This window comes from Rosa chinensis, chromosome 1 (assembly GCF_002994745.2).
Source record: "Rosa chinensis cultivar Old Blush chromosome 1, RchiOBHm-V2, whole genome shotgun sequence".
NCBI lineage: Eukaryota > Viridiplantae > Streptophyta > Magnoliopsida > Rosales > Rosaceae > Rosa > Rosa chinensis.
Genome location: NC_037088.1, coordinates 62,988,626 through 63,013,593, shown reverse-complemented (window position 1 = coordinate 63,013,593; position 24,968 = coordinate 62,988,626). Strand labels below are relative to the sequence as shown.

The following is a 24,968-nucleotide window of genomic DNA, read 5'->3' as shown; positions in this document are numbered from 1 at the left end:
CCTTTTCTTTTTTTTTCTTTTTTTTTTGGGAGATAGCAAATTCTTTTTCTAGTACCTACTTACAAGATCTCTTCAAAAGTCAAAACTACCATAATTGACCAATTCTCTCCAGAAAATAAAATGCTTTGATTCTCTTCTGTTGTGTTAAAATAGATTGTGCCCAAGTGTGTGTGTCATCATGAAATCAATTCCTTTTCTTACCTGGGAGGCTGTGAATTGAAACAGCTTTCATGTTGGAAATGTCATTTAGTGTCAAGCCATCTCTTTGGCCAAGTTTCTTCTGCGTCATCATAGTAATCTCATGCTGCCCATAGCATTATGTTGCCACCATATATGAGCACAGATTCTGGCCAACTGCAAAACAGAGATGAATCATGTTAAGGGCCAGCATACCTTATTAAATTTCTTACAGCGTGAGAAATTTAAGGTTGCTTGAGCAACCGGATAATGGTGCTTAATTTCTCGGAGAGAAAAAATGCATGTTCTCATTATCACCTTAAATAAGAAACAAGTTGCATGAAAGCAAATAGGTACCTCCAATATCATCAGGAAATCTGTACCCAACCGACCTTCATGATTCTCATTACTTTGTTCATAGAAGCCCTACGACACCAGCAACTGTAATTCTATCTGATTTAACAACTTCACCGCCGGCAACCTGCATTTCATGAAAAAGTTCCGATGCCTCCTTGAACAAACCCCGTTATAATGGAGTAATTAATGGACTTCCAACTAAAAATGCTCATCTGGCTCATCTTCACAAACACATTCATTATCTCATCAAGACTTCCACTTAATCATCGAGTTATCCAAAATAACATATCTCTTTTAAGCATATTATCGAATAGTTGTGTGCACAATTCAAATACCCACATTCCCATCAACGCAATTTGAACAAAGACATCATCTTGAAGCTTGCATGCATGCGGTAGGAGGCCAAAGAATAGATTTACTGCAATTGAAACATGTTCCAAATGTCTTACATGATTCTTAGAAACTTCAATTACAAGGGAGAATTCAAACAACATACACTATAGATTATAACTAATCAGGCATTGCAACAATACTACGCCAGGGAGTTTATATAGTGAAGACGCGAAAGATGTTTAGAGCATGGGATATAAGGTCTTCCATTCCCTGATCTTGGGGTGGCATGTAAATAAAGTCCCCCATCAATTTGGAGGCTGACCATCGTCTTGTAGTTGACCACTTTCGTCTCATCAGCTAGCTTAAATATATAGCTGCCTAAAAGCACAGCAGAAAAGATCTTCATATACATATACGCATGTTCCTGTCCTGGACAAATTCTTGGACCAGCCTGAGGACACAAAATAATTATCGTTAGTAATCCCAAAACTTAACGATTATTAGCAAGTAACAAAATTATTTTTTCTTTAGATTTTTTACCTGGAAGGCTGTGAATTTAAATGGGCTTTCATCCTGGAATTGGCCGTTTTTGTCGAGCCATCTCTCTGGCCGAAACTCTTCTGCATCATCACCCCATAAAAATTTCATCCGGCCCATTGCATAAGGTTGGTAAACAATCACATCCCCTTTTTTGACACTTAACCCATCTGGCCAAGTATCATCAGAAAAACACATTTTCGCATCCTATGAATGACAGCATCACGTAAACAAACTTGTTAAGATGTAGAATAAGTAATTCAAATCCAGAAATGTGAGGAATTGCAACCTTGCAAGTATCATTGGACATTCAATTAATGCATATTAGATTTATTTACCATTGGAACTGCAGGATAAAGTCTGATTGTTTCAGTCAAAGCCGCATGGAGATATTGCATTTTCTTAAGGGCTTCATCAGTAAGGCTTGCTGCAAGCTCATCAACACTTGAATTGTCTTTCAGATTTATTACTTCTCTAACTTCCTGTGCAATCTTTTCTTGTATTTGAAGATGCTTGCACATCATATAAAGAAACCATGAAGGAGTGACAGCCAGTGAGTCTTTTCCAGCAACCATAAAACTGAGGACCATGTCTCTTAAGTACTTTGGATCAGTCTCATTCGAATCCAAAAGTCTTGAAACAAAGTCTCTTTTCGTTATTAACTGTCATTCATTCTAAGTGTATTAATATCATAAATAACAAAAGTTTAATCTAGGACAAAGATGGCATGGAAGATAACTCACAGATTGTTTGTCTTCTAAATGATGCATTATCTCAATCTTGCTTTTGATTAATTTGTACACAAATTGATCTATCACACTACTATTTTCCCTTAGCACTGCTTCCCTACCGATGTTTAAGAACCGTTTGATCTTCCAGAAGATATCAACAAACCGAAACATGGTAGTTTCGTTTGCTTGATCAAAAGCAATGGAAAACCGGTTACCTTCTTCATTTGTTCCACTCAGGCTGTCTAGCTCGATACCAAGTAGAATCTTAATGATTGAATCCAAGGATGATTTCATCAACAAATCCTTTGAGAAAACACCACAATCTTTATCATTTTCAAAAACAATGACAACAAAAATGCTATGTAATTAGTGAAACATTGCAAACCTACTTGGATCTCTATTGCTTGGTCACAGGTTGCAATTACGCGAGCAAGTTTAACTGCACCAAGTTTGAAGACTGCACTGCTGAAGTCTCTCAGCATTTTGGTTGAAAATTCGGAACTCAATGCCTTCCTCTGATGGCGCCATTTTCCCCCATCCACAGCAAAGATCCCATTACCGAGAACATCTGACAAAATGCTATGCATGTATAACCCCTACAGCAGGTTGGAACTATATGAATGCCACAGATTTGCCAAATATTTAACTATTTACATTAAAATTTTACAGCTACATAATTATCATACCTTTCCGTAATTTGCAAAGTTTGTTTTGAGCATGTATTCCACATTTGCAGGATCTACGGTGTAAACTGCACTTCTGGACAAGTCAAGCAATCTGTAAGTTTTGTATCTGCATGCAAGCTCAGTCATGTAATGATGCAGCCTAGGAAAGTTGAAGAGTTGGTTCAAGACAGTTCCAGCAACAGGATGGTAACTTTTTTTCTTCGCACGCAATCTTCCGGCATGGTGTCTAATCACAAGCGTAGCTAAAGTTACTGCTAAACTTAATGCTATTGCAGTGGAAACAAAATCCATGACACTCATAAGGATAATGAAGATTGTAGTTCCAGGTTTAGGGTATAATATGTAGAGAGACAGAGAGATTTTTTTCTGTTTCTGCCAACTCTCACTATCCCAAATTAAATATGGGGTCTGAACAACAAACTGAACAACGCTCCACTCCAATAACTGAGGATCAAGACTGATTATGGCACTGAATTTCTTGGTCCGTTGTAGAAAATTGGAGAGAAATGAATGGCATGGCTGGCCAAACTTCGATCACAGAGGTCTTATTCCAGCGGATTTAGAGAATGTGGTAATAATAGCTAAGGGTGCTTGAAAAACAGTGGTAATGGGGCTTAACGTCTAAGCCAAAGCAAACTAGTAGTTTCTCATTACTGTGATTTAGCGAAGCCAATGCCTTCTAGCAAGATTAGCACTAGCTTCAGTATTCAGCAGACTCAAGACCACTGCATTTTTATCCCACTTTCTTTCACTAATAATTTTCTTTCATTAAACCCACAAGTTTTGGCATGGTTTGGAGGTTCCAATAATTGGGGAAAATAGATCAAAAATAGGACTAATTTCTCTCTCTTTAATTGTTTGTCCACCACTCCCAACCGCCTAAAAAGAGGAGAAGAAGAAGAAAGAACAAAAGGGAAAAGAAAGAAAAAAAACAATTGTACGTTCAAACCTATAATTGAGGCTAGCTAACTTCTTTAACTTATTGTGTGTATGTGAGTTTGAGTACAGAGAGTATTTATCTTTGATCCCAACACACCGAAATTATTGCTTTCATTAAAGCTTTCATCACCCTTTTCAGCTTTCACTATTTTGCCAAGTATAAAAAGGTCCAAGGGAGCAGTCTAAGGTCTTAATTTCACATTTGCCTACCCTAATCTTGGAGAGGCCTGCAAATGAAGGTCCCCGTCATATGGAGAGTGATCACTGTAACTGATTACTTTTTTTTCATCACTCAGCTTCAATATGAAGACAGCAGAAAGTACATTCATCTGCCATATAAGCAAATTTCCTTTCCTAGATATATTCTTGGGCGTACCTATGTAATCACATAATCTCTTCAATAAGTTTTTCCAGAGTGTGTATCAACAATTTTTTCTTACCTGGGACAGTGGGACTCTAGGAGGCTGTGAATTTGAAAATGTTTTCACGTTAGAAATGTCATTCTCGTCTACCCATATTTTTGGCCAAGTCTGTTCTGCGTCATCATCCCATATTGATTTCAAGCTGCCCATGGCATAAGGTTGCCACCATATCCCCTTTTTCAACATAAAAACCATATGGCCAGGTATCATCAGAAAACAAAGCTTCCCATCTAAATTCTATTTAAATTCAGCGAATCCCAATACACGGTTGAGTGAAAGGTTTGTTTCCGATATATTACCTGGCTAAATTTTCAGAGAATAAAAACTTCATGACCAAGTGAAGAACACAGCTTGTGGCTACCTGCAAAATAAGATACGATTAGTGATAAGGGCCTGAATATTATAGCATACTTCACGAAATTTCTTCCAGCAAGAGGGTTAATTCCATTAGGCTGCTTGAAGAAGTAGGGTGAATGGTGATGGTGCATTATTTCTCAAAGAGAATATCTAAATGTTCTCATTATGTTTTTTTTTTTTTCGGTCTGAAACATGTTCTCATTATGTGGTTATATAGGAAAGTCAGAAAGAAAATAGGTACCTCCAATATATCAACAGCAATTTCACATAATACTGTGATTCTCAACCAACCTCCATGATTGTCATTACTGTGATTTACGGAAGCCCATTCCTTTCTATCTATCTAGGCCTCACTATTCAACTGACTCAAGACGCATAATACTTCATCCATTACAACATCAGGGGATCCTCTGACTGAGAATTCAAGAACAACTCCATCGACTTCAATCAGGCTACAGCCTGCAACTTCCTTTTTGATCCCTCTTTCTTTCATTAGTGATTTAATTGTTTTCACATCATTAAATCTACCAGCTTTGGCATATATATCGCACAAGTTGACATAAAAAGCATGGTTCAGAGGTTCCATATCAATTAAATGATGGGCCACCAGTTCTCCTATCTCAACCTTTCCATGTATTTGACAACCTCCAAGTAATGCACCCCAAACAAATACATCTGGCTTCATTGGCATGCTTCTTATCAACCTCTCCGCCTCTTCAATTAGCCCGGCTCTGCTAAGTATATCAACCATGCATGCATAATGATAAAGCTGAGGTTCAATTAAGTAAACACGTCTCATCACATCAAAACACCAGCGACCTTTCTCTACTAAACCGGAATGAGCACAAGCTGACAACAACCCAACAAACGTCACATGATTCGGCTCAACCCCAGTTGCTTCCATCTTTTCAAAAAGATCAAAAGCCTCATTGCCAAACCCATGGAGAGCAAAAACCGAAATCATAGCTGTCCATGCCAAAGTATCTTTCTTCGGCATTTCCTTAAAGACCTCATAAGCTTTTTCCACACATCCACATTTACCATACATGTCAACCAGAGCTGTTCCAATAACCACATCACTCTCTAGCCCACTTCTCCTCAGGTACCCATGCACCCATGTCCCGTGATCAACCGCGCCAAGATGAGCACAAGCTGCAAGGACACTAGCAATCGTAATCTTATCCGGTCTAACACCGCCCCTAACCTGCATTTCATGAAAAAGTTCCAATGCCTCCTTCGGCCGACCGCCTTGAACACACCCAGTTATAATGGAATTCCAACTAAAAATACTCCTCTGCTTCATCTTCCCAAACACGCCCATCGCCTCATCAAGTTCCCCACTTCTCAAACACCCCTTAATCATCAAGTTCCACGAAACCACATCCCTCTCAGGCATTTCATCGAACACCTTGCGTGCGCAACTCAAAGACCCACAAACAGAGTACATATCCATCAACGAGTTTCGAACAAACACATCATCTTCACACCCGTACTTAACCACTTGGCCATGAACGCTCCGGCCAGCGCCGCCGTCACTCCTCGCCGCGCATTCCTTCACAAGAAACGGAAAAGTGAGGCAATTGGGCCCAATCCCATTTCCAACCATTTGCTTATACAACACCAACGACCGAAAGGAAGCAGGTTTATCCAAAGCACTGGTCTTTCTACACGCGTATGCTCTGATCATGATGTTGTAGACGTAGAGAGTCGGGTTCTTTATGACCCGGAAAACTGCGGTGGCGTAGGTCTGAGAACCCGAATCGGATAGAGCGCAGAAGAATAGGAGACGGGTGATGAGAAAGGTTTGGTCTTGTTTGAGTAAAAATGGGGACTTTATGATGTGGGTGTGGATTTGTTTCAGCTCTCTCATGTTCTTGCATTCTTCGAGCAAGTTTAAGAGTGTGGTTCTAAGACTTGACATTTTAGGAGGGAATCAAATTTGGGCGCCAGATTTATATAACCTTTTTTTGTTAATTTCATTAAACAAGGGGAAAAAAAAAAAAGAGTTTGATTCTGTCCATTACTATTGGGCGTAGTGGCATAATTTTCCATTTGTATGTGGGAGGTCAAACACTTTGCATGTGAGTTTTTTTTTTTAGAATCTGAAAAAAAGAAAAGAAAAAAAAAAGTTTGATTCCTGATACATATAGGATTACTATTTTCCTTGTTGGTATATACAGAATTAATACAGTCTTGTCCTAAACCGAGCAATGGTGATGAAAATTCCTGAAATCATATTTTGTGCATTACTTGATCGAAATTACCTTAATTACTCATGGAGATGAAAATGAGTAAAGATGTAATCGAGAGCGATACGCTTGCAAAATCTTTATCTGTTAGTCTTGGACATGGATGACTTTAAGGGTGGTTTTTCCTTTGATGCATTGTTTGAAAACCTAGTAAAGGAGCTCCTCCCATCTTTTCAAAAAGATGAAACAGATTCCTCATCCGAGAGTCATAGCAGCACCAGGGCGAGTGATGCTTTGCCGATTGGACTTATGCGAGCCCCATCGGATGCTTCTGATGCTTTATTTCCACAACTAGATAAGATGTTACCGCTCTTCAAGGATTTTCGTGACGAGTTGGTCAATATTCAGACACAAATTGATGTAAGACTAGACAATCTTAAGAAGGATGTTGTTGCCTTGTTGGAGAAGACACATGAACTTCAAGACAATATTTTCAGAGCTTGAGAAAATAGTAGACGGCTTGTTTGGTAGGTTTGACAGGTTAGAGTACTCACCCTATATTAAGGGCACGTTTACTTACTTGGAATGAGATGAAATGATTAAGGGGTAAAACTATTCATACGTTTACTAACATATAAAGGAATCAGAATGATTCCGGATAAAAGTATTTCTGCGTTTACTAACACATAAAGGAATCGGAATGGGTGTAGGTTTCACCTCTTTATAAGGAATCGATTCCTGAATACTTAGGAATTTGATTACGAAGGGGGAAAATAGGTTGAGGAATCAACTCCTCCAAAATCAATACCGAATCTTTTCTTCTCCCATTTCAGTTGTCTCCGATTCATAATTATTTTTCATTCTAAGTAAGTAAACGTGTCAAAGTGTTGGAAAGATTACTGCAGGAATGGGAATGAAATGCTCAGTGCGGCACTGCTAATCAAACCTTAGACCTCATAAAGTACTTGATGGAGTTCAATAGCAGCACAGGCGATTTAGTGCAACTCTCGCCCCTAATTTTCGATGAGTCATGTTGAAGAGGCATCTGAATTTGCAAACAAGTTGATGGCATTAACATTTGCCGAGGAAGATGCATTTGTAGCTAGCAGGGGATTAGAAGTTGCAGCTGCTAATCTGAGGGACTACTGCTACAAATTGGAGAGGAAACTGCTAGCTCGTTTTGAAGTGCATCACAGAGAAGAGATCGACTTGTCTGACGTGGCAGAATGTGCTAAAATTTTATCCAAACTCAACAAGGGAACTAGTACTATTATGCAACATTATGTGGTAAAACTTCAATATTTGTTCATGACATGGAAGTCATGAATGCTGATGTCAGATTAGTTATTGGTGATGATCAGGGTTCCCAGAAGACTGGTCTTTGCAATGTTTCTCGCGGACTTTCTTCCTTATACAAAGAAATTACAAATATTGTAGGTAAGGAAGCACCAACAATAATGGCCATTTTCCCTTCTGCTCAAGAAGCTATGTCAATCTTAGTTGAGTGAATTTTGGAGTGGAGAGTTACAGGTCTACTGGAGAATTATTAGTGAAACCATCCCTGGTGAATCAGCCTCTGTTGGAAGAAGAAGGGGCATTGCTACGATATCTCAGAATGCTGTTAGTGGCAGATGAGAGGACAAGAGAACTTGCTAGAGGCATGTGAGCTGTAGGATGTGGTGACTGGGATGTCGTGGGCCTCGTGGAGTCTTGTTTTCTAGTCATAAGGATGAATATCTTGAATATGAGGACTTCTCTTAGACACCTATATCAAGCTAAGATGGAAGAATTACATGCTGAAAGACACCATATTGTAACAGAATTTATCCATTGGAATGAAGAAGCAATCACCAGATTCACCACTTTGTTTTCATCTCACCCTGCAAACCTTGCAGCGAATGCAAAAGCGGTATTCACTTCCCTACTGGAATTCACTTCCCTACTGGACCAAGTTACTCAATATTTAACCGAAGGTCTTGAACAAGCAAAAGACAAGCCTGATTGAAGGTGCAACTTTGACATACGATTTAAGAACAGGGTGGTGGCTGGTTCTGGTGAATGTAGTGTGAGATCTTTCATGTTTGCAGTACAGCGTTGCTGTAGTAGTGTGGCAATAGTTCAACACCACTTTTCAACTTCTGTATCTCGGCTTCTGCTCACTGTGGCTGCTGCACATGCTGCTGCATGTGAAGAAATCAGATTGGCTATGTCAAGTGCAGAGAGGGCTACATGAAAAGGACTTCAACAGTGCATTGAAACTTTGATGGCTGAGGTGGGGCGGTTACTATCTGCTGAACAGAAGGCAACAAATTATAGATCACCAGAAGATCACTGGCCAACAAATGCTTGCACTAGCGTAGCTTATCTTTCACGTGTGCTTGAATCTGCCTTCACAGTATTCGAAGGTCTTCCTGACTGAATTAGGAAAGCACTTGCACAAAGAGCGGCTATTCTGCAAGTCATTGGGAGAAATTCACTTTTGATCCCAGTGGAGGACTACATGGCAGAAGAGTGATATAACTGATAATAAAGAATTTATGCCTAGTTTCAATGCTTCTTCTGTGATGAAAAATTTGAATTGCTGGGCATGTTGGCCAATCCTTATTGTTAATCCTGGAAGGCTCTCTACTCTGTTCGAGGGTAGTTCAATGCTTCTTCTGTTGATGATTTGAGAATATGATGTCCAGATACACACATCTTTGCCTTCAAAAATGCAAAATGAAGATAACTAAGGGGAGAATGATTCTATTGCATTTCTTTTTCATTGTAATACAACTTACCAAACTGATGCATATACAATTATATGTTGATTTAGTGTGGAGAATGCTCATCCACTACAAGTTGTTGACGATCGACAAGTTCTATGAATCAAATAAACAAGAACAAAACATGAAATTGAAGAGGCTAGCCTCTTTTATTTGAACTTTGATGCATTTCTTACTCCAATGATTAACAACAATGGGCAAGTGAACGATGTTTCAGACAAAACATCCATTCTAACTTTTTTTGCATGCTCAAACTCTTGGAGAGGCATGAACATGAAGGCCTCTATTGATATGGAGCGTGACCATCGTCTTGTATTTCACAACCTTTTTCTCGTCAGTGAGCTTGAATATGTAGTTGCTTAAAAGCACGGCAGAAAAGATCTTCATTTGGATATAACTATACTCCTTTCCGAGACAAATTCTTGGACCGGCCTGCATTATAAAAATATAATCAGTACTCTCATAATTAAGCAACTTTATCAAGCAAAATAATAACAGCTTAGTTTTCTTAATTACATTGAAGGCTATGAATTTGAAAGGGCTTTCTTCTTGGAAATTGCCATTTTTGTCAAGCCATCTCTCTGGCCGAAACTCTTCTGCATCATCACCCCATATAAACTCCATCCGGCCCATTGAATAAGGTTGGAGTATCACCAGTTCTCCTTTTTTAACACTATGTCCATCTGGCCAGGTATCATCAGAAAAACAAACCCTCGCATTCTATGAACAAATAAGATCACCGAACTTATTAACTAAGAAGTAATGCAAAGAGTGATTCAAATCAAGAACAGCAAAGAATCGTAACATTCAATTCATGTATGACATTTATCCAAGATGTTAAGTTACCATTGGAACTGTAGGATAGAGTCTGAGTGTCTCATTCAAAGCAGCATGGAGATATTGCATTTTGCTCAGGGCTTCTTCAGTAAGGTTGGCTACAAATTCCTCAGCGCTTGAAGTATTATTCAGACCTGTTGCTTCTCTAACTTCCTGGGCAATCTTTTCTTGTATACTGAGATGCTTGCACATCATATAAAGAAACCATGAAAGAGCAGAAGCAGTTGTGTCTTTGCCGGCAGCAATAAAACTGAGGACCATGTCTCTCAAGTACTTTGGATCAGTCTCTTTAGCTTCCAAAAGCTTGGAGATAAAGTCTGTTTTCTTTAACTGCAATTTAACCTCAACATATCATTAACATTGAAGTTATTAATATTTAGTACTATACCAATTCAATCTAGAAATCAAGAATAGAAAGGAAGGTGACTCACAGGTTGCTCATCATCTTCTTCTGATTTATGGAGTGTTTCAATCTTTCTGTTGATTAAATTGTATATAAAGTGATCCATCACTTTTACATTTTTTCTCATCACTGCTTCTGTACCAATGTTCAAGAACCGTTTGATCTTCCAGAAGATATCAGCAACACGATAAAGGGTAGCTCCGTTTGCATCATCAAAAGCATTGGAAAACCGGATTCCATCATTGTTTGTTCCGGACATGGTTTGTAGATCGATACCAAGTAGAATCTTGACGATTGAATCTAAGGTTGATTTCATAAACAAATCCTTCCAACAAAACGAACATCAATTAATTGATCGATTTCAAGAAAACCAGAAAATACAACCTAAAGTGCTATATATGTAGTATGTGATTTTTGAAACATTCAAACTCACTTGCATCTCTATTGATTTGTCGCAGCTTGCAGCTTCATGAATTATGCTAGCAAGTTTTACTGCATTGGTCTTGAAGATGTCACTGCTGAAGTCCCTGAGTACTTTTGTTGAGAATTGAGAACTTGATGCCTTCCTCTGATGCCGCCACTTTTCCCCATCCACAGCGAAGATCCCATCGCCCATAGCATCTGTTATAAGATTGTACACGTACAATCCCTACAGGAAATTGTACCAAATCTCATGAACGATTCAAATTTCGAGGTTTTATCAAATTTCGCTTAGCACTTGGTAGCAACAAATAAAGCAGAGTATATGGTCATGGAGAATTGGAGACGACTGCATATGTGAAATTAAATGCATTTGTTGCTGGTAAAACAAGCACACAAACACTGAAGCGAGCACAGTTCTTAGCTCGATCAGGCGTCTAAGCTAGCAAGCTCTGAAGGGTTGATCGATCATCATTATTTGTCAGAACTCAAGGACACAATATTAGCTCACCTCAGCTAGTAAGCTCTGTGACTATCGATCAATAAAAAAGTACTTGCGAGTTATGACACAAAACATCGTGAGCACAATAGACAGTCACAAAATATCACTATTGATGTAGCATTTCTATTAATATATTCTATAATTTAGATATTTTCTAATAAGAAAAGGGTAAACTAGGTACATAAGAAATACCAAAATTCTAAATCGAAAATTTAAACTTATTGTTAGACTAGTCAACTGATAACAATTTTTGCTGACATGGTTTAGGCATAGAGTAATGAGAAAAAGAATGTCAAAAAGAAGGATAATTTTCCCATTCAATCATGAAAAGATAAGATTTTTTTTTTCTTTCTTTTCGATTTTTCCACACTTGGCATTTTCAAGCATTAAGTTCTTCCGATATATAGATTCTTTATTTTTATTTTTTTGAGGAACAGTTCCTAAATATAGATTCTAGATGGAGCAAGTATTTTGTGTCTCTCCAAAAGTAGCTTCTAGTCTTTTCCAAAAAAAAAAAGTGGCTTCTATTTTAACTTTTCACTATTTTACAACAAATTTGATGAGAGTGATGTTTGAGTCTTTCACAGTTTAGATTTCATTAATTTGTTTATTGTGGGGGTTTTGGTTGGGTCCCCCTCCGTTATCATTCACATTGTTTTTGGCTTAATAATTTGGAGTGTTAAAGAAGTTGCTCCTCTGCTATCACTCATTGCAAAAACAAAAAAAAAACAAATTTGATAAAAAAATAGGATCACTAAAGAAGAAATTTGGACATCGCCAAAAAGAAAAGTAGAGAATATCTAAAACATTATTGTGTTTATTGTGTGACAGTAAAAGTCCATCGGATAATTTTTTGATTTATAACCAAGAAAAATTATGGTAAAAAAAATTACTATCTAACAATAAAAAAACATTATTTTAGCTAAGTAGTTTTCTTGTTCTTTTTTTGGGCCGGTTTCTCCACTGTACCAGAATAAAAATAAAATAAAAAATAAAAAACCATACAGGCAAACTGCATGAATCATAATAGAATTGGTATGTAGTTAATTTTGTTTGAATAAAATGGACTTATTTATCTTTTAAAAAAAAAAGGACTTATTTAATCTTTCAGTTTGCTAACATATATATGTACCTTGCCATAGTTTCCAACGGCTGTTTTGAGTACGTGTTCAACATTTGCAGGATCTGCTGTGTACACTGAATATTTGAACAAGTCAAGTATTCTGTAAGTTTTGTATCTGCATGCAAGTTCAGTGTGGTAATGGTGCAGCGTGCGACGATGGGCTAGTTGGTGTAAGACAGTTCCGGCAACAGGTGGGTATCTCTTGTTCTTCAACGGCAAAAAAATCAGTGCTAAAAGAATTACCGCTAAACTAATCACTATGGGAGGTAAAGCGGTGGAGAGAAAATCCATTACTCACACAATTCTGGAATGATATTGAAGATTATAGAGTGCCTAGCCTCTACCATCGATGATGAAGTTAGAACGAGACACAGCAATATTTATACACGATCAATCAAAGGGGACGTATAGCTGCATGGGAAGAGCTGCATGACTATGAGTACTCATCAACTGCCACCGTAGCAACTTATTACAAAAAAAAAATCCAGGCTCCACGCCTTTAAAGGAGGGGGAATCTGGCCAGCAGCTAGTGAGCATTGTATATCAAACGAAGGTAGTTGGATTATAATAATAACGAAATCTTCGATCTTAGCTAGTAGGTACGTACGTTTAGTAATTAATTCCACTCATTCATGTGATGGTGTGCAGCCTGCAGGGGGCGTTGATCGATGAGTTGGTTTAAGACAATTATTGCAAGTTTCCAACTATATACATACACGCCGGGGAGGTTAGCTGTTGTCCGTAGTTGTTTTTTTTTATTATGACAAAAAGAGAGGACATAGTCATGTCCTAATTAATCCTCCGATGCCACAACCAAAAGTAGAACTGTACTGTCAACGTCGACGTTCCCAAATTGGTTGACTATTAATCCATTTAAGCACCGCAAAAGGCCTACCCCGGCCAACAGCTGCCGTTGTACCTAAAAAAAAAAAAAAAAATTAAAGTTGAGGGTAAGCACGGAGATATCATACTAGCTAGTCTTCACGTGGTTGCATTATCACGTACTATCAAGTATGAAGTTGGCTGAAAGCTTTGTATGTATTCCTCTACTCTGACCAGATTTCAGTGCCATAGATCTTTTCTTTTTTTTTCTTTTTTTTGGACATGGCATATATCTTAGTCCAGCAGATTTAGACGAATTACAGAAATTGACTTTCATCGATGACTGCAACTTTCTCTCACTGACAAATTAAAACTACCGAGTCGTTTGGCATGTAGTATGTATCTATTTCTCTTCGGACAATTGTCTTATCATCAAAGTAAAATACCTATAAAATAAATTAAAGAATTCAGTAACTTTTTCAAAATCCATCCAAATTGGGCCCACTTTAAGAGCTAAAACGAACATTTCAAGACTCAAAAAAAAAACCCCACCACCATATTCGACCCCTCCCCTTCTTCTTCTTCTTCTTCTTCTTCTTCTTCAAATAACCCCATTAACCCTAAATCAACACTTAAATACTAAGGCCGGTCTCCAATGTTAGATCTAAATCCCATTCTAAAACTAATATCCATGCTCTTAAAGAAAAAAAATTCGAATGCCCAAATTTGTTCAAACCCAATAGTTAATTTGACAGAAGATTCGAAGTGGAAAACCCGATATTGGGGACTTTGTCAATGGTCGACATTAGGACAGCAGCTTCCTCCTGCCATCCTCTTCTACCCAACATTTCTCTCCCTTATTTTTAATTTTGGGTGATTTTCCCTTAAAGCTTCTGGCTTCAGTATGTTGATCTAGTCGGCGGAAAGGGACAAGTCGCATGTCATCACCTTGACGGCAGATCGTCGTCATCAAAGGTAGCTCTGAAGACGGAGGAGCCGGCAATTCTGTTGGCTTCGCTAAAGAATTGGGTGGCCTTCCGCAAGTCTCTGATGGCGATTCTGAGAGAGACAAAGGCGAAGAGAGATAAGTAGGAGGAGACAGCCAGCTCTGACGCTGACGCCGATGAAGACCCACTTGGCTGTGAGGGAGGCGGCAGTGACGACGGCAAAGGAGGAGGAGAAGAAGAAGAAGAAGGCGGAGATGGAGGAGAGATTGGATACTGTGGTTGAAGAGGGGAAGGTTTGGTTGTGAGAAGAATTAGAACAGCTTGGTAGGGAAAGATGACGTCGTCGTAGGTCTTAAAGTTGTTTGATGCGAACAACGTTGGTACATCTATAGCGAAGCCTATAGTGATTCTCTTAGGTCCAGTTTGGAAACAAAATTTGGATTTGAATTTTAAATCTGATGTATTTAAAATATGTAGAATTGAAATATGAATATTTAAAATTTTATTGTTTGGAATGAAAAAGATATGTGAAGATTTTAAATTGCAATACTAGAACACAGCATCCAACTCGTCCAAGAACATTCCGGCGAGGTCTTCATAGTAGGCCATTTTGTCTGTGAGTTTGATTCATGGCCAGGAGGCCAGTGTGTGGCGCGCGTTGTCCTTGGTGTGGTGGACGATGTAGGGCACGTTGGAGGAGACGAAAGGCAGAGATCTCAAGGCGGTTGACTAGGCCGGAGATGAGGGAGGCACTGCAGGACTGGGTGTGTCAGAGGAAGGAGTCTACGACCTCGTAGTGGAGCATGGCGATGAAGTCGTCGGGGAAGAGGGTTTTTCCGAAGTCGACGGCGAGGTTGGCCTGAGTATCGATCTCATCGAGCATGCAGAGAGGGATGGCTCCGCCGCAAAGTTTGGCTTTTGAGGGGGCTCGGTCGAAGGGTAAGTACTCGGCTTCACCGGCGACTAAGACCTTGGCTCGAGTTAGACCGGAGGCAGCTCGTGTGTTAATTGAGAGAGAGAGACGACGAGATCTGTGTTTTTTCACGAGAGTCGGAGACGTGGTGATTTCAAATAACTAGGGTCCCCTAGTTATTTGAAATCATCAAACTTTGCTATCTCAAATCTCAGGGCTGATTTTGGAGAAATCCAAATACTCACAAAAATAGACAGCCAAACAAGATGATTTGAATTTGTGGGTTCCAAATCCAAATCCACTCTCTCAAATCCCTATATCCAAACGGGCCCTTAAAGATTTTGGCTTTTGTATCTGTTTGACCACTGAGAAAACTTGGATTTTAAATTTTTGGTTGTGTTCATTCTTTCCATCCGCCTTATTAAAGCTAGTTTTGGTTTTGAAGGTTTCTAAGTCCGCCACACCTGCATTTCCTACTTCGAATTGAAGCCCCTAAACTCGGTACGTTGTCTATTCATCCTTTTCAAGTTCTGGTTCTTACTTCTTTGTTAGAAAGGTCGAAGCTTTTTGTATTTTGAAATAGCCCTTTTAACCTTTGAAGTGGGCCCTATTGTCTGCATTAACGTTCAAATTGGACGGATTCTGAGAAATTGGACACGACTAACTGAAATTGGAAAGTTCAGAGGTGTTTCTGATTAAATTGAGACCACATGGACTAACATGCATGAAGTTACCCCTAAACCTCAAGGGGGTAAATTGAATTTAATCATAAACTAAATAACCAAACCCAAAAAACCATAAAAACAAGTCAAATAAAAGTGCCAGTACCTTTAAACAGGTCAAATAAAAGTTGCTGGGACTTGGGAGGTCCACCAAAGGGGAGGACTGCTAGGCTCATGAGTCATCTTGAGTATGGATGAGCCACGCTCACTCTCAATTTGCACGTATCGGTAGAGAAAAGCGCATAAAAATTTGCTTTCGTATCTCCCTTCTTACACTCTTTAAATTATAAAAATAAAATAAAAACTCTTTTTATCTTCTCTCCCCGACAGTCATAACTGTCATATCCCTTCTCTCTATAGCAGAGTTGAACAAATTGCCGAACATATTAGGGTTCTCGTTGAAGACTCCAATCGGAGTGGTCGAAACCGACGAGCTCAGGGAGGTCCAACTCTTGTTGAAGATATCTCCGACCATGGAAGTTAGGCCGTTGTGAGGTGTTTGGAGCGCTGAAGCGGGTTGGTGAGTCCATGAGATCTCGTTGGGTTCCCAGGCAGGTTTGGATGGTTGTGGAGAAGGAGGAAGTTTTTTTTTCTTTTGATCGTTGAGTGATCTGGGGCAGTTGGATCTGAGACCCATATCGGACTTCATGGTGGAATTCTTTAGATCAAAAATGAAATCAGAGGGAAGCTTTGAATGAGATCGAGATGAGTGTTGGCTTTTCCTTTTCATATATTTTTGTTTTCTTTTTTAAGAAAAGAAATCAAAATAATTTTTAGAGGAGAATGCTTGTTGATGAACGACTAGGCGTACTGGGCCAGGGCAGGTGGTGGCACTACACGAGAGTTTGATGAAGTCGGATGGGGTGGTGGTGGAGGCAGAGTTAGCTTTTATACACGTAGGTAAAATAGACCAAGATAAAATGCACATGAGGAGAGAGAAATGTGTTGCCTGCTTTATTCCTTTAACAAATGAAAAAGTGATACATGGCTGAGTATGCCTAGCACACATACTCAGCGTTAGCCACACTCAGCCTCGTGTGTATATAGCACTCCCCGATTCGGGTCCAACAAATTATTATACACAAAAAAAGATATTAATATAAATTTCTCTTTAATTGTGTCTGAATCTTGATTTAGTAATCGTTAATACTCATCTCTTTAATTGTGTCTGAATCTTGATTTAGTAATCGTTAATACTCATCAACTACAAGTTGACAAGTTGTTGACCACAAGTTCTTGATCTATATCAAAGAAACAATAAAACAAAACTACTTGCTTAAGGAAGAGGGGCAATTTATTTTGGAAGAGGATCCTCTCCTGAGCTCTTATTTTGGCTGAGCTTCCTAAGCTTTTAATCATGACGTGTCACGTGTATAAAGTCACATCTGAAGGCTCATATTGCATTTCCGCTCTATTTTCACTCTTTTATAATTTCTTTTATATTAAAAGTATGTTGGGAGTCTGCAACAATGAGACGCACCCTTTCTCTAAAGTACAGTGCAGTCTCTCCTTCTGGGAGTGAAGATTAGTCCTTTCATCCTTTCTCTAAAGCAAGAAATTAAGAAGAAAAAACGCAGGGCATCAACAACCCTTTTATCCTTCATCACCTATTCACAGCACAAGGAAAAAACTCTTTTTTGTTTTGGTTTTTAATCTCCAAATCAGAGAAGTAATCGAATAAAGGAAAAACAAAAACCCTTATAGAAAACCGAGTATTTTCATTGTCCATTCCCAGTTGACCCAATTGCTATTCTCATCGCAATGCCATTGAAGTTCCCACTACAAGACGATCCTCCAACACTTTTATTAGCTTCCATTGTCAAAAATCGCAAATGTTTAGGGTGGGTTAAAATTTATCTTCTCACTTGAACTTTGAAAACCCAAATACAAACCTTTTTTAAGGTACAAAACCCAAGATTCAATTTTCCTATCAAAATTCATAGAACCCATTACTCGTACCTCAGCATAGGTCTTGTGAGTCATGTGCCCAATGAAGCGCTCACCAGGCAAAGCCCGGTCACACATGACCATTCCCTTTGAGCAGGAATCGCTATTTTTTGCAAGAAGCTAAGCTGACCTCCAATTTAGTTAGATTCGCTCATCTAATGTTAAGGTAAGGAGAGAGGTTTTGTCATAAGAAGATTTCATCTGATAACGAGGGAAGTAGTGAAGAACATAAGGAAAAGAAGAAAAGAGAGAGAAAGGGAAGGAAGAGGAGAACAAGATAGAGAAAGGAAGAATCAAAGTGGCTAGGAAGGAAAAGAGAAATCATAGATTGTTAGATTTAAGAGAGCCACGTGTCCTCATCTACTTCAAAGCTTAGGAAGCTCAGCCAAAATAAGAGCTTATGAGAGGATTCAATTATAGCAATACAACACTAATTGGTAAGTGATGCAGGACGAGATTTTAGTCAATTTTAACAAAAAATCACGAAAATAAATAAGCATCTTCATGTTAAGACGAATGATTTGAATATTGAAAATTGGTATTTAAATAGGCTTCTTAATGATGAAATTAATCATAAATTACTCTTTTGGATATATCAGGATTCTCGAGAAAAATCTTGGTTGGGATTCCAAATACATATTTGTGTAATATTCTTTAGTATCTAGGATTCTATTTCCGATTTTTATTTACTGAGGTTTAATTAGGTTTCCTAGTTTTAGTCTATAATAATTTTTTTTTTTGTTTTCTAGTTGTATTAGGTTTATGCTATGCCCTATATATAAGGCACTTAGATTGTAATTTTCATTCAAGTTATCAATAAAAAAAATAAAAAAACAAATATTAGAAAAGTTTCTCTATGTTTCTTATGGATGTGCCCGTAATTGCCTAGTTAATCTCATATGACTTTCGACGCATTCGACGCTTGACGAAGCCTCTTGCTATCATGTTCACGCTTCCCGCATCAGTAGGAAAGATGTTTAAAACAAAACATTTGATCTAACTTTTTTCCATGCTTGCTCAAATTCTTGGAGAGGCATGAACATAAAGTCTTCCATTGATATAGAGCGTGACCATATCGTCTTATATTTGACGATTTGATTCTCATCATTGAGTTAAATAATTGGGAAAAATTCACCAACAGTGTCTGGACACTTAGGGGACTTTCAGAATGATACCTGAACTTAAAAAGTTATCAATGTGATACCTGGACTCATTTTTTCGTATCAACATCGTACCTATGACCAATTTCCGTAACGGCTCCGTGACGGAAATTGGCCGTAGGTATCACATTGATACGAAAAAATGAGTCCAGGTATCACATTGATAACTTTGTAAGTTCAGGTATTATTCTGAAAGTCCCTAAGTGTCCAGACACCGTTGGTGAATTTTTCCCAATTTTGCACGTGAGTCACTTAATGAAGACAAAATGACCGATTTACCCTCAAATTCTTTCTTTCTTTTCTTTTCTTTTTTTCTTTATTCTTCTTTCTTTCTTTCTTTCTTCTTCTTCTTTTCTGGTTTCTTCTTCCCCTGATTTGAATAATCAAGATTCAAATCATCTTGCTCGTCCGATTCCCACCGCCGATCGCCGATCGCCGATCGCCGATCAAACACCGCCGATCGCCGATCGCCGATCAAACACCGCCGCTGCGTCTCAATCCACCTTCATGCACCACAGATGTTTCTGGTTCCCCCAACTTCAAATCCTATAGCAAATTGAAATTGTGGATTGAGGCTTCACCGTTCACTCTGAGTTCATCCCCGCCGCCGCCGCCAATGACTTGACCACCACCACTCTCGTTCTCTCCTCCGACCCCCTTTTATACACCATTGATCAGAAACTCAGACCCCGCCAGCCCTGCACTCTCAAATCACAGCTCCAATCACACCCCTCCATCCTCTCCTTCTTCCCGACATGCAACACCACCTCCACACCATCCTCACCTGCAACTTCATCGGTTTAGCCGACAACTTCGGCCTCTAGCCCAACTTCGATCAGAGGCAATTTTAGGCAGACAAAGATTAACAACTTCGGCCTCAACACCATCCTCACCTGCAGAAAATTCAAGCTGTTCTTATTCACCAGCTTCGCCACTCCGCTGCTACCCACCATTGTGTCTCGCCAATTAGTAAACAAAGGACTCAGAGCCTCGACCATCGAGAAATTGAGGCTCATGTTCTGCGTGTCCTGCGCAGCCAATCGACGACCTTGCTAGGCTGGTCGTATCCAAGTCGGTCCTGCATGTCGTAGAATTGAATGGCGGTGTGGGCGACGAGCCTGATACTGTGATCCCTGGGGCCTTTGGTGGTGCAAACCTTGCTGTGGCTGTCCTTCTGGCCGGTGGCCCTTAGAATGTGGCCTTGAGCCTCCACGATTTCGCTAGCGGTGGAGGAAGAAGCAGTCCTTATCCCCAAACCCAATCGAGAAGCAGCGGAGGATGACGTTGTTGTGCGGTGGTGGAGGTTGTTGTGGTCAAGTCATTGGCGACAGCGGCGGGGATGAACTCGGACTGTGCAGTGAAGCCTCAATGCACAATTTCAATTTGCTATAGGATTTGAAGTTGGGGGAACCAGAAACATTTGTGGTGCATGAAGGTGGATTGCGACGCAGCGGCGGTGGGAATCGGACGAGCAAGATGATTTGAATCTTGATGATTCAAATCAGGGGAAGAAGAAACCAGAAAAGAAGAAGAAGAAAGAAAGAAAGAAGAATAAAGAAAAAAAGAAAAGAAAAGAAAAAAAGAATTTGAGGGTAAATCGGTCATTTTGTCTTCATTAAGTGACTCACGTGCAAAATTGGGAAAAATTCACCAACGGTGTCTAGACACTTAAGGGACTTTCAGAATGATACCTGAACTTACAAAGTTATCAATGTGATACCTGAACTCATTTTTTTTGTATCAATGTGATACCTACGGCCAATTTCCGTCACGAAGCCATTACGGAAATTGGTCATAGGTATGACATTGATACGAAAAAATGAGTCCAGGTATCACATTGATAACTTTTTAAGTTCAGGTATCATTCTGAAAGTCTCTTAAGTGTCCAGACACCGTTGGTGAATTTTTCCCTAAATAATTTGTTGCTGCTTAAAAGTACAATAATAAACATCTTCAATTCGATATAATTATATACTCTTTTTCAAGACAAATTCTAAGCCTGCGTGATGATAAAATGTCATCAGTACTCTCATAATTAGATTTATAGAAAAAAAAAATACTCCCATAATTAAGAGATTTTATCTCGAAAATTAAGATCCTCTTAACCTTTACATCACTTGGTTCGCAAACGCATTTCGTTATGGGTAGTGCGATCTGGTCATCAGCAAAATGAACACTGCCTATCTTATCTTCATCTATTTGTCTTTTGTTGGATTTTAATTAAGTCTCCAGAGCCCGTTACCCCAAGGCTCAAGGCCCAGTCTTTGATAAATTATTTATATTTGCAAAGCTCCACTCCAACCCATGGCCTTTGCAAAGCTCCACTCTGATTAGGGCTTGTCTCTCCACTCATCCATTCAGTAAGGTGGTGTTTGTTACATGGGATTGGATGGATGTCCAATCCTTATCTAGTCTAATCCCAGTTATCCCATGTTTGGCAGCAAGGAGGACTATTTTTAATGAGACTCCATAGTCCCAACAGCAGCTCCAACACCTTCTACCACAAACCCACCAAAAACCATGGGATTGTGCAAGCCTCCTTCTACTCCACTATTCATCATTCTCACGACCCCGCTCTCTCTCTCTCTCTCTCTCTCTCTCTCTCTCTCTCTCTCTCTCTCTCTCTCTCTCTCTCTCTCTCTCTCTCTCTCTCTCTCTCTCTCTCTCTCTCTCTCACACTTTCCTCACCAGACCATAACCCCCAAAACTAGAGGCCTCTTCTTCCTCCTCCCTCTATTGCCTCTACATTTTCAGGCGTCTAATTCAAATCCTCAACGGCTCAACGCTGGCCAAGACCCACGGCAGTGCGTGCACATAGGGATGGTGGCCAAGGAGTTTTGAGAAGTGGGTTCAAAAATCGGTCAAGAAAGGAGTCGAGGAGCTCGATCTCGACATCTTTCAGGCGACGGTGCCATTTTGCGTCCCTACTAATGCTGAAGAGGCCAAGCTAAAAGAGCTTAAGCTCTATTATTCAGTGATCCATATGCTATTTAATTTGAAGGCTCTGGTATCTCTGATCACCTTGGTTTTGAGGCAAGTTGATCTGACGGACCTGATCATTGAGGTTGTGTTCAAGAACTGTGTCCATAATCGATGGGTCTCATATTATGGGCTGGAAGCACAGACGAAGACGAAGATGAAGCTCAGATTCAGACCAAATCTGAGATGATTGCGATCCTGGGGAAGGGTTTCGATGGAGTCGGAGAGGCTTTCTTCAATGATAGTCCTGTCATCACCAAACATGAGTCTAAGTACTAGAATAGCATAAGTCAAGCTAGAGGAGTCCGGGACTCTTATAGAAATTAAGGTGGGCAATGACAATCCTGTGTAACAAACGCGGCCTAAGTGTTTTGTGTAAGCACATATAAAGGACACAAGTGTAGGACTTGTTTCGAATATGGGACGCAAAACACCAACAAGTTCTAACAATCGCAAAATCCAGCTATCCAATAGTTACTTCTGAAACTTCGTCTTCTTTCAAAGAAGAATACTAATAGTTTTAAGTTCTGATGAATATGAAACTTAGTTGCTATTTTGTCGCTAGTTCTTGTTTCAAGTCATAGAGTTGTACAACAACTCATCTGCCTATCCTATAAAAAATTTATTTTTAGTGGTCATATTTCTTTGTTTCATTTTGGAGAAACTGTTCAATATGACTAACAAAACTTAATTTGGTAGATTCGACCATTCATCTCTAAATAATTCTTGGTTCAGTTGGTGGTGATCCAGGTAACATTGGCCTGGGAACGTTGATCGATCAATTGGTTTCAGACATTTCCAACATACTTAAGGGATCAGAGGTAGCGGCTGTCCTTGTCCCAAACAAAATTATTGCTAATTGTGAAATTATGTCCCAATCTGTGAAGCCACAAGTCCACAACAAAGAAGGGAGAGGGAACTAAACACAGCTGAAAAAGGCAAAAAAGTCTTAGAATTTGCCAAAAAAAATGAGACAGAGAGATACAGAGATTGCGAACTGTACAAGTGTATAGCCACCATATCGTTCCCCCATTGGTCTACTGAATCTGTATTAATCCATTAATTAAAGCACCGAAAACAGCCATTCTCTGCCAAGCCGCCGTTGTACGTACAAATTCCAAGTGGATGAGCGCACGCCATACGTGGACATCAAAGTATCAAACACACACACACAGATATGTTGGTGATTTTTTATTTTTTTTCATTTTAAGAAATTATTGGTAAAACATACCTTTTAGTTTTTAATTTTTCATGAGCAAATTAATATTATTTTTAAATTATTAGTTAAACTTTGAAATTCAAGCTTATGTGTATGTGTCAATGTTCTAAAACTCAGCCGCTCAGCGCCAAAGAAAGATACTTTGGCTCTTCGGTATTTCCTTAAAGACCTCGTAGGCTTTTTCCACACATCCACATTTTCCAAACATGTCAACCAGAGCTGTTCCAATAACCACATCACTCTCCAGCCCACTTCTCCTCAGGTACCCATGCACCCATGTCCCGTGATCAACCGCGCCAAGATGAGCACAAGCCGTAAGGACACTAGCAATCGTACTCTTATCCGGTCTAACACCGCCCGCAGCCTGCATTTCATGAAAAAGTTCCAAATGCCTCCTTCAGCCGACCACCCTGAACACACCCGGTTATAATGGAATTCCAACTAAAAATACTCCTCTGCTTCATCTTCCCAAATACATCCATCGCCTCATCAAGTTCCCCACTTCTCAAACACCCCTTAATCATCGAGTTCCACGAAACCACATCTCTCTCAGGCATTTCATCGAACACCCTGCGTGCGCAACTCAAAGACCTACAAACAGAGTACATATTCATCAACGAGTTTCGAACAAACACATCATCTTCACACCCGTACTTAAGCACTTGGCTATGAATGCTCAGACCAGCGCCGCCGTCACTCCTCGCCGCGCATTCCTTCACAAGAAACGGAAAAGTGAGGCTATTGGGCCCAATCCCATTACCAACCATTTGCTTATACAACACCAACGACCAAAACGAAGCAGGTTTATCCAAAGCACTGGTCTTTCTACACGCGTATGCTCTGATCATGATGTTGTAGACGTAGAGAGTCGGGTTCTTTATGACCCGAAAAACTGCGGTGGCGTAGGTCTGAGAACCCGAATCGGATAGAGCGCAGAAGAATAGGAGACGAGTGATGAGAAAGGTTTGGTCTTGTTTGAGTAAAAATGGGGACTTTATGATGTGGGTGTGGATTTGTTTCAGCTCTCTCATGTTCTTGCATTCTTCGAGTAGGTGTAAGAGTGTGATTCTTGTTAGAACCGATCACTATATACGAACAGTAACAGTATATATAATCTAATATAGAACACAAATTGAATATATAATAACAAGTAATCAATTGAAATCAAATAACTTTAATTCGAAATTGAATTCACTAACTTGATCAGATAGAGGCCTGCAGTGCAGTGACCTAAGACAAAAATTCGCCCCTACTTGTGTTGTAGTTTCGAACGTCTATTTAGAGGATACAACTATCTGGTACAAGTTGTTGTGCAAGAACTTGACCCTGACGAATTCTACTCTATGTTTCTCAGAATAACTTTTGGAGGAGGAAGAAGAAGAGTGATCGATTGATTGATCAATGTATATAGAAGCCAAGACGAGGAGTTATGTCAGTTGCGTCGGCAGTTGTTTTGACGTTGTTTGATTCCATCCGTTGCA

The 24,968-nt window shown here is 39.5% G+C and overlaps 4 protein-coding genes and 1 pseudogene across 8 annotated transcripts; 1 reads left to right on the top strand and 4 right to left on the bottom strand.

Moving 5' to 3' along the window:
- Window positions 1-937: 937 nt before the first annotated feature.
- LOC112164965 (cytochrome P450 704C1) lies at window positions 938-4,919 on the bottom strand. 5 transcript variants are annotated; one of them, XM_024301424.2, is made up of 9 exons: window positions 4,781-4,859; window positions 4,482-4,543; window positions 4,201-4,356; window positions 2,822-3,047; window positions 2,525-2,731; window positions 2,148-2,438; window positions 1,743-2,066; window positions 1,408-1,611; window positions 938-1,318 (listed from the first exon to the last, which is right to left on the bottom strand). In XM_024301424.2, exons 4-9 carry the CDS (start codon window positions 2,945-2,947, stop codon window positions 1,067-1,069), a joined length of 1,404 nt encoding a protein of 467 aa, XP_024157192.1. In that variant the 5' UTR covers window positions 2,948-3,047; window positions 4,201-4,356; window positions 4,482-4,543; window positions 4,781-4,859; the 3' UTR covers window positions 938-1,066. The 5 variants fall into 5 exon arrangements, with proteins under 5 accessions (XP_024157192.1, XP_040367916.1, XP_040367914.1 ...); XM_040511982.1 differs by having other exon boundaries at window positions 2,822-2,894; XM_040511980.1 differs by lacking the exon at window positions 4,201-4,356 and having other exon boundaries at window positions 2,822-2,894; window positions 4,781-4,919.
- Window positions 4,883-6,409, bottom strand: LOC112171762 (pentatricopeptide repeat-containing protein At5g66520). Its single transcript, XM_040508164.1, has one exon. The coding sequence runs from the start codon at window positions 6,407-6,409 to the stop codon at window positions 4,883-4,885; it is 1,527 nt and encodes a 508-aa protein (XP_040364098.1).
- Window positions 6,410-7,645: 1,236 nt separating this feature from the next.
- LOC112171752 lies at window positions 7,646-9,400 on the top strand (annotated as a pseudogene).
- Window positions 9,401-9,467: 67 nt separating this feature from the next.
- LOC112164578 (cytochrome P450 704C1) lies at window positions 9,468-11,714 on the bottom strand. Its single transcript, XM_040514826.1, has 6 exons — window positions 11,665-11,714; window positions 11,167-11,382; window positions 10,762-11,058; window positions 10,340-10,660; window positions 10,010-10,213; window positions 9,468-9,925 (listed from the first exon to the last, which is right to left on the bottom strand). Exons 2-6 carry the CDS (start codon window positions 11,347-11,349, stop codon window positions 9,743-9,745), a joined length of 1,188 nt encoding a protein of 395 aa, XP_040370760.1. The 5' UTR covers window positions 11,350-11,382; window positions 11,665-11,714; the 3' UTR covers window positions 9,468-9,742.
- Window positions 11,715-23,858: 12,144 nt separating this feature from the next.
- Window positions 23,859-24,518, bottom strand: LOC112171744 (pentatricopeptide repeat-containing protein At5g66520). Its single transcript, XM_024308881.1, has one exon. The coding sequence runs from the start codon at window positions 24,516-24,518 to the stop codon at window positions 23,859-23,861; it is 660 nt and encodes a 219-aa protein (XP_024164649.1).
- Between the last annotated feature and the right edge of the window lie 450 nt (window positions 24,519-24,968).